Below are 10,559 nucleotides of genomic sequence, written 5' to 3'. Positions count from 1 at the left end.
CAACTAGACATCAAGTTATTATTTGTTGCTCTTACAACTGGGATCGAGGACAAGACTTTTGTCAGGTAGTGTATGTCCTCAATATGTTTTTAAAACTAGGCAAGACATCTATTATTCATGTGGTCAAGATGGGAGCAGGAAAACTATGAAAGAAGCATTTAGCATCCATTGAAACTTTGAAAAGACAGAGGGGGGGGGGGGGGGAGGTAGACATTTTTTTAACGTAAGAAAAAAATTCCACTAAAATGACCTTATTATTTATTTCCCCTCATGTGGTTTTAAATCTTTATGAGATTCTTTCTTCTGTTGAACATAAAAGGAGATATTTAGAAGAATTCTAGTAGCTGGCACTCATTGACTTCCATAGTATGAAACAAAAAATAGTTGGAAGTCAATGGGTGCCAGCTACCAGCATTTTTTTTTAAATATCTTCTTTTGTGTTTGACAGAAGAACAAAACACAAACAGGTTTTGAACAAATAAATGATGTCAAAATTAATTTTCATTTTTGTATGAACTATCCCTTTAAAGAATAGGCTACTCAATAATTCTCCAGTCAACAAAATTGAGAGCAAAAACTTCCTTCTGAAACCTTTATTTTGTTCTGTTGAAAATATTTAACATCCTGGAAACCATTAAATAAAAGAATAAAAGTTGCTTTATAGTGTGTAAAAATGATTCTTCTAACAAAAAAATCTCCAGTGAGATCATATCTAAACTCCTCTATTTAATTTTAGAGGGTTAATGTTGATTTCTTACATCATAGAAGTAAATTCTGTCAAAAGATGATATTAAAATTATTAAAATATAAAAATTTTGTCCATTGATGTCGCCAATGGTCACCAAATGGGTTTGTGTCTCATTTAAAGACATAGTTCACTCAAAAACGAATATTTACTCACTCGAGTCTTTACTCACCCTTCACTTGTTACAAACCTGTGTGAGTTTTTCTTCTGACTAGATATTTTGAAAACCTGTAACCATTGACTTCCATAGTTGAAAAGGGCACACTTTACAATAAGGTTTTATTAACTTGACATTAATACAGCCTTAAAGCAACTGAACATTAATACAGTCGTCATAGCATTATTTATCAATATGGGGGTCTTTTTGGATTTTTGGAAGCTATGAAAAATAAAAATATAAAACAGAAAATACATTAGGACCATCGTTATTGTTTACATCCCTCAAAATAGTTTATACTACTAACAACTAATACCTATAATGTACTACAAGTATGAAAGGAACAACATGATGACAAAACGTACAATTTTGTCTGAACTCCCTTTAACCAGAGTCAGATATATATATATAACTACTCAAATATAGATGTGTTCAGAAACTGGCACCCTGTCTTTTGAAAGTCATGCACCTGAACTGATAGCGGAGCCAACAATCTCAACAGAAAGCCAAGAGTAAAGCGGCGGCCCTTCACAGAAACGCACAGGCACAACTCCAAGTGATGTCCTGATGATAGAAGCCATCTTGAATTACCCGTCTGCATCCACTTAAAGCCTGACTCAATGCCGTTACTGTTTTGCCATCTCCAGCAGAGCCACTGATGTGCAGGCATCTCTTTTCAGAAAAGCGCTCTCCGCTCCGGAAATGGAGGCCGCGGCTGGTCAAATGAATCTTAATCTGCGCAGGTTTGAAGCTCTTCAGTGGATCTGACAGGCCACCTGACAGCCCCGAATCAAAGCTCTTGGCCGAGCAGCCCGTTTCAATTTCCCAGCTCATCCTGAACTGTTTTACCATGAAATCCCAAATTGCCTATGTTTGATTGAATACAGATAACACTAGACGAATAAGCTATTGCAGATCCTAACGGTGAGTGACAAGGCGAGAACATGAACATTCGTGATTCAGTCCCTTCAGGATTTAGTGAAATATAAAAAAACTATTTCAGATTTTTGAGAATAAAATGAAAGACTTTGTGGAGAGTTTTTGCTAAACTTGATTTCTTTTATTATTTTGCTTTGAAAATATACACAAATTTTCACATCTTTATTCTTTGTCATTTGTTTTTTACCTTGGAGTTCATTGATCTCTGTAATTTATATTAGTGATTCCCAAAGTGGGGGTCATGGGACAATGACAGTCACTTGGCATACCTGTCAACATTGGGACGGCCAAAAAAAAAAAAAAGAAATTCACCATGTCCGAGGCTTTATAATGTCCGAGGCTCAAACACACTCTCCCAATTCAAAACTAGATTAAAGACCTATCTGTTTAGTAAAGCATACACTCAATGCACCACTTAGCGGGTTTCCACACAGGTTTCTGCATCTTGTTTATATAGACTATGAACAGCAGCTACACTAATTATTCTCTTTATTCTCCATTTCCACCTGGGGATACTCATCCCGAGGCCCTCAGACTATGCAGAGTCATTGATTGGATCCAAGACCAAGGACGAGATGATCCCAAGGTTTCCATATCCTGGACCAGGCCGTATCCTGAGCAGCTACTGTGGTGGTCATGAGAACATGAGACTGATTCCTGTGACGCTCCAGGGACAGACGAGTCTTCGCTGAGGCCAGCTTCCAGCCTCCGCCGCTGACACTGCAGCTCTGCACTAGACGTTTGGCCAGCGGAGAAATTAAAATGGTCGTGCCCAACTGAGTCTGGTTTCTCTCAAGGTTTTTTTTCTTCACTTTCACCAATTAGTGAAGTTTTTTCCCTCTCCGCTGTCGCCACTAGCTTGCATGGTTTGGGATCTGTAGAGCTGCGCATCGTTGGATTTGCTCTTCAGTGTTTGTACTCTCAGTAGTGATTATTAAACCACACTGAACTGAGCTAAACTGAATATAAACACTACAAACTGAACTACACTGTTCCAATTTACTGTGACCTTTTATGTGAAGCTGCTTTGACACAATCTACATTGTAAAAGCGCTATACAAATAAAGGCGAATTGAATTGAATTGAACCAAATTCCTAAACCTATTCATCTGGAGCTGTTTCATTGTAAATAAACAGTTGAAACGGTCAGTAATATATTTATTATTATTAACAGGATAGAATAAATAGTATACATTAGAAAAAGCTGCACATAAATTAAAGTTTAGCCTATTAAAATGAATAGCTATTATAAAGAAATTAGATCAATTTATCAGATCTCATTAACGTTTTCTTCACTGTATAATTTAAACATTCTGATTAAAGAGCAGCGAATGAATCTCTCATTTAGATTTTTCATTTGATGACAATAAATAATAAGGGTGTCACTTTAAAAATGCACAGATCTATAATGAAAGCATTCAACTGCTTTCTTAACTGTTTATGCTCATTCACTGCAACATTTGTTAAGTTTAAAGAAAAACCCACCAAGATCGACATGTTTAGATATTATTATAATTATTATTATTATTATTATGTGTATATGTCATTTTTGTAAGTGGATTAAGCATAGGTTATGACCTCACACTGTTGCTGGCCGGAAAACTTACAATTGATTAATAGCATTATTTTTCACGCATAATTCATGTGCTTGGAGTTCAGAGTTTGGGGAATACCTAACTGTGACAAAAGCTCAACTCTTTTCCAAATTATGAAGCATTTCCAGTGATAATCTTCTTTTATGTAATTAGCGTGTTAGCATGACAAAGTGCTGATTTTAAAGTACGCCACATTATATTATGCTGAATGAAATTAAATCATTGACAGGGTTTCTGCAAGTCTCTTCAGGTCAAATTTAAGACTTTTAAAGACCCTTTTAAGACCATTATGACTTCAATTTTAGACTCAAACAGGGCTAAACACTAAGGAATTTTCTAATGTGTTACTTCTGTAAATAGTTTGTGTATTAATGGAAGATCATGTAAAGGGATGTGTTGCTTTAGTTTTCTTTCCCTGCTTAGGCAATTTAATTAGGAGAATTTTCTGCAGCAACGTCTAACAGCTGTTGTGAATTGCATCTCTTTGCAATGAAAACAAATATTAAAAAAAGTTTTGAGATGGGCTATCAGTGATTGTGTGGACCTGACTGTGTAGCTTTACTTGGACATAGATAAATTAAGACTTGTTTAAAAGGATTTAAGACCTACAACACAATATTTATTTGAATATAAGACGTTTAAAGGCCTAAAATTATGTTTTTGAAATATAAGACATTTTAAGACTTTTTAAGACCTTGCGGACGCCCTGATGTAAAAGAGTCACTGGACAATACATGTAAATGATTCATTCATGTTAATTTTTCAGATTCCCGCGACATTTTCCCTTAGAATTACACAATTAAACTTATATAATAAATAGAATTGCAATCATGGATCTTACTGGTGTAAGAAATGAAATAATATGTAAAATTAAAACGTACATTTATCAAAATTCCAGTATACCACTACACAGTATATCTTCAAAATGCCATTTCTGTCAACTTATCTGTTTATCAATTTGTTATGCCAGATAAATACACCTCTGATTGTTATAATTCACAATATCAAAGCAATAGGTCTTTATTTAAAAGCACTTAAATAGTTTTGGTATTAATCATCTAATATTTTTTTAAATAAATGATGTGATGCAATGTTTCATTTAATTGAAATCTAAAATATTACATATTAATATTCTTTATATATTTATATGTATCTCCATGATAAATACTTAAAATAAAAATACACATTCGATTTATGTACTATTTTTAAAGAAGCTAATTTTTATTATATTTTTTCTATTACTGTCAAATTTACACACACACACATATACTGTATATATATATATATATATATATATATATATATATATATATATATATATATATATATATATAGGGCAACACAGTGGCTTAACACTGTCGCCTCACAGGAAGAAGGTCGCTGGGTCAGTTGACATTTTTGTGTGGAGTTTGCATGTTCTCCCCGTGTTGGCGTGGGTTTCCACCGGGTGCTCCGATTTCCCCCACAGTCCAAAGACATGCGCTATAGGTGAATTGGGTACGCTAAATTGGCCGTAGTGTATGTGTGTGAATGAGTGTGTGTAGATGTTTCCCAGTACTGGGTTGCAGCTGGAAGGGCATCCGCTGCTTAAAACATATGCTGGATAAGTTGGCGGTTCATTCCGCTGTGGCGACCAAGCGACTAAGCCGAAAAGAAAATGAATGAATGAATGAATGAATAAATTGGCCGTATTGTACAGTATGTGTGTGAATGAGTGTGTATGGATGTTTCCCGGTAGTGGGTTGTGGCTGGAAGAACATACGCTGTGTAAAACATATTCTGGAATAGTTGGTGGTTTATTCCGCTGTGGCGACCCGTGATGAATAAAGGGACTAAGCCGAAGGAAATAAATTTACATAAAAATTAAACAAATGTCCATTTAAAACCAGTAAATGGAGGCAGATTCGTGCCACCATAAAATAATTTTTTTTTTTTATTTACATTTTCAGATTTCTGCACATAAATACAAAGATTATGTATTTCAGTACAGTGTTTTCAAACACAAATGCTAACATTTATTACTTTACAAAAGTTTATTTTCGAAGTAAGTTAAATTTCTGAAATGTTGATTTACAGCAGACAACAGATTCTATTCTGACATCAATATTTAATTAACAAACTGAACAGGAATGCTCAACTGTGTGTATGTATGTGAGAAACTGTGTTTAGTTCACATCCATGATGCTTTACAGCTTCATCCGTTATTTACAGTGTGCTTTTTCTGCATTATGATTTTCATAGATCGTACCCCCCCAAAAAATGTTAATATTTTCATATTTCTTAATAACTTACAATGCCACTTAATTCTCACTATGCACAATAATTGACATCAGGGTATATACAGGAATCAGAGAGTGAAATTCAATACCTTTTAAGACTCTTTCCATACATTTTAAGACCTCATCGCCTTTAGGTTTCAACCGGAAACATTGGTGACATTTTAACTTACAGTAGTATAATGAAGCACAAGAGAATTTATTTATCGGACTACCAATATTATAGGATCAGAAGAAAGAGAACTACAAAACAATAATTAAACGTAAAAAAAATAGATGTGGGGCTTTAGCAAACTCTCTGACACTTAAATGAATTAACAAAACTTTAGACTCCCATTTAATACAACTGAACACAATCACCTACAATGACACTGATGCACTGATCTTGATTTTCATGACTGACTGTGATTATTCACTAGAAAAATGGCTGATTCTATATTTTAGGATTTTAGAAATCAGAAAAATACCAATAAAATGAGTATGTAACTAATATTTTTTAATATGCTTCATCGCAGACTGAGGCAACAATTGCACTTTCATTATGATCCACACAAAGATTCAACATACATTAGTAGACAGTGATCTAAAAAAAGACTGAATTATTAAAAAATATGATGTAAAAACATAATCTGTTTTTGTGAACGCTAATTCACTCTCTTCCAGCAGGTGGCGACAATACAGCGGCAAGAATCATAGATATATACACTAGATATCGCATACGGACCCTGAGCATGCGTCAATTCCGCTGCCACATTTGTACAGTGCTCCCAGGACAAATGTCACTCAACCGCACAGTCAAGACTAAAGCCAATCTGAAGATGCTGGACTTTTGCATTGCGTATGGGTGTAGTAACGAGCAGACAAAGAAAACAAAGCATAAAGGCAGAACATTTCACAGGTAAGATTTAGCTTTTTACGATTTTGTATGTTACTAACTTTTGTGCTTAACAAGTAACGTTATTGATGATAATACAGTCCCTTACTGCACTGACCATCAGGCAAAGTAGCACCAATTTTCACTAAATTCTAGGCTATTTTGTTGAATAAAATCAGCAAACAATGTTAATGAAATATGACAACAAGATGCTGCGGTGCCAGAAACTGGTACTATTGTCAGCTAAGTGAAGTACCGGCTAGTTTTTGAAGTAACTTATAAGGGTGCCTGATCACACAACAGTGCCTGCGCCTCAATGTGTATACTGTCCATCCTAAATTATTGAATATTACAAATGTTATATACCATTTCGATCAGAAAGGTGGATGTGCACACTGAGACGCAGAGATATCGATGGTTCACATGAGTCGTTCATAATGGAGATTCATTCACAAACAAATCGTTCACTCCGTCAGAATGAGAAGTGAATACAGGAATGGGGGTGTGTTTCAGGACATGGACTAGACCAAGGAGGGAGGATAATACATTTCCATGCACACAAACACATGCTCTTTGTCAGAAATGTCCGTGCGGTCACTTATCCATCGATGAAGAAAAGTGTTGTAAAATGATAGTTTTCATAATTAAAAAGAAAAAATGTGCATACTGACCACGGGGAAAACTCCCGATCATAGATATATGTATATATGTGTATATATCTCTGACTCTGGATGGCTAGTCATCCACTACATCTTGGTTCCACATTCATTTCAAAGGAGCCCTACTAAAAAGGCGGCTCTATTGACGCATTCCTTCCAATAGACAACAATAGCGTAGGCGACATCTAATGTAAATATCTAAGGGTGCTTTCACACCTGTAGATCAATTGTTTTGTTCTGAAACAGGGATTAAAATAAATACAATGTTGCTCTTTGTTCTCGGTGTGGTTCGCTTTCACACGGCAACGTTTCTAAATGGACTAAAATAGCTCAAACAAGTCACGTGCGAGTAAACTCTCCTCACATTGGTCAGAGTTTCACGGTTTATTTATTTTCCACGGAGTACCGCTCAGCTGTCATGTGTCCTTGTTTTAATTTATAGCAACGAGCAATAAGACATAAGCGTAAAGCTACGCTTTAATTTTGAATGGTGACATCCACAGACATCACCAAGTATAAATCAGAGGTAAGACTTTCTCATGACGTTGGCTAGAATTATGCATTATAGGCTTAACCTTAGAGAGAAAAATAACAGATAAACCAAGACTGCTGTTCGTTCAATTTTGTTAACGGATAAACAGCTCTAGTTAATAGTTCAGCATGCTTTCACTAGCGTATTTGACATAAAACGCACATTTACCGGTAGTAATGACGTCCCGCTCTACTCATAATTCTCTCTTCATATAGCCATATATGCCTATTACATATATCCATAATACACTGTGATATAGCCGGGCTCGGATTGTTTTCCTTTCTCTCTACAATCGATCCGCTCCAGAGTTCGATTCAATTGAGCCCAGATCGCCTGAATGAGATTATTTTGGCGCGGATCCGAGCGCGGTAGCTGGATTCACACGTCAAACGAACCACGCTAACTGGGGAAATGGAACAGTCTAGGTGTGAAAGCACCCTAAAATCAAGAATAACGGCGTTGTCTTGGTTACTGCAGTAAACAATGTAGCACACAATGTCTAATCCAGCAGGATTTCATCGACTTCATTAACTACACAGCAGATTAAATTCAGACACACTCTAGCAGGCATCTATGATTAAAAATGATACAAAATTTAATACCTTGTTCCATAACATTTAAGACTTTTGAATACTTCCCAAGGCCCATTATTTCTCTAAATTGATTTATTGATTACTTTTTAACACCCGGCGAACACCTTGTAGATGCTCACACAGCAAGTGAACCAAAAAGTCAGCAGGTTTTGCACCATTCCAACCACAATACAGTTCTAATGCTACATTCTCCACATCATAATGTGCAAAGTGCAGATTCCTCTAAGCTTCTACCTTCAGACTGATGAGCGGCGTTCAGCGTCTGAGTCTCTTTACAGTAGGAAACCACTTCTCTGGGCAAGAAGTCCACCTGAGTTATTTTAGAAGGTCCCAGTCTGTGCGCCCGGCGTCTGGAGAGAGAGAGAAATACAGCATGTGAATGTCCTGCAATCTAATACTTTTTTGCACACACTTGCATGCATATTAAAGGACACCTATTATGCAAAAATCACTTTTATAAGGGGTTTTAAAACAGTTGTGTGGTGTGTGTGAATATACCCAGCTTCTACTGGTAAAAATTTATAAATTATATATTTTTTTTATAATCACGCTTGATGAAAACAGTCTGCAGAAACACATTTGAAATAAATTATTCAAAGATGATTCCTTGGATTTACAATTTTTTTTTAAAGTTAAGTGGTTTATTTGGGCTGAATTTAAACAAACAAATTAAGTTAAATATTACTAAATTTAATTTGTTTGTTTAAAGTCAACACAAATAAATAGTTTGCAACAATTTTGCAGACATCATTTTTTTCAGTCAGCTTTGATTGACATTCCCCTTTGTATAGGTTGTTTTCACATGACATCATTGGTGACGCACAAGACTCAGATGGAGTGCAGGAAGTGATCCTTCTACATAGGAATCGCTATCAGAACATCAAAATGTTTCTGTTTTATATTGTTTATAATTGTTTAAATTGGCTAATATAAGAAACGCAGAAGAGCTTTTATGGACTTCCAAAAGTTTTTGCTCATAAAGGGGGGAAGTTCAAGAAACTGGCTAAAAACAGAAGAAAAGGCGACGTGTGTAATAAACATTTTTTCAATAAATCCATGAGTACAAGCTTTTGAATGCGAGAATTCATTTGACAGCACCAATAAATATTATATACAGGCCTAGCTATGTGTATAAATATGTTAATGTCTTATATAATCAGAAACAAACACCACCACACTTACCATACCACCATACAAAATCAAGGAGAATATAAATAACGTACCCTACCATGTTATCGCTGTTATGAAATATCCCTCCTGTTTTGCAATTATCCAAGTCTTTACTGGTGTTTTGGTGGAATAATCAACCGTAATGGTATTGTCTATATGCGCAGCCGTGGTGAATGTTTATTGATGGTAAGTTCATCGACAGAACAAAAAAGAAATGCAAAAAATTATAATGTAGACTACGCGTCCACGCTTTTGTATGTTATTTTGTGATGGAAGATATCCGCGTGGGGAAAAACTATAGTAATATATAATAAACATGTTTTTAAACCACGTAGTAAAGTGTATAATGTGTACAACTCTTTGTTAATGAATGCTACAGAATACTGTCGCATTAACTGATAAACTGTAATAAATACTGTAACGTTAGTGTAAGCTTTGTTGGTGCATTGTGATGGTGTATAATTATAGCGTAGAGAACTAAAGCCTATTGAATAATTCATTACTACAGTTGTGTCGTACCACAGCAACACTATAATTACTACGACAGTTTAATTCAAGTTAATTATCTCTAGTATGCTTCAAAACACTACAATATTTATTTTTTATGTACTGTAACATAATAGCTTATACAGTATCTACCACCTCGATGACAGGCACATATATTTTGGTTCAGTAGAAAACTCATCCCTCTTTGTGATATAAGGATCATGTCCAGCATATGTGGTTATTTTCTATTAATATCTTCTTTGAAATATGGTATAAATCACAAAAATACGGACTTTCCTCTGTCTCCCATTCAGTTTTTTACTTCCTGGCCTCCATCTAAATTTCGCACATCACCAGAACCACGTTGATCGAAAACAACCTATATGTCAAGCCCCGCCCACTAGTGACAATCTCTCCCTCATTAGCATAAACAGCCCTGAGTGAGAAGCAGCTGTTTTGAATCTGCTGCTATGCTAACGCATTAAGCTGCGGTCACACTGGACTTTTCTCTCCATAGACTTCCATTCATATGC

At 35.5% G+C, this 10,559-nt stretch overlaps 1 protein-coding gene across 2 annotated transcripts in view; it reads right to left on the bottom strand.

The window, feature by feature from the left end:
• Positions 1–10,559, bottom strand: part of LOC130247004 (cytoplasmic dynein 1 intermediate chain 1) — a 160,043-nt gene that overhangs the window by 130,394 nt on the left and 19,090 nt on the right. For both annotated transcript variants that reach the window (XM_056480181.1, XM_056480182.1), the window contains one exon: positions 8,605–8,720. In XM_056480181.1, coding sequence (XP_056336156.1) covers positions 8,605–8,720 — 116 coding nt within the window. The remainder of the gene's footprint in view (positions 1–8,604; positions 8,721–10,559) is intronic.

The sequence above is a fragment of the Danio aesculapii genome, chromosome 19 (assembly GCF_903798145.1).
Source record: "Danio aesculapii chromosome 19, fDanAes4.1, whole genome shotgun sequence".
Classification (NCBI taxonomy): domain Eukaryota; kingdom Metazoa; phylum Chordata; class Actinopteri; order Cypriniformes; family Danionidae; genus Danio; species Danio aesculapii.
Note: the sequence above shows the minus strand (reverse complement) of the source record. Positions and strands in the feature narration are given on the sequence as shown.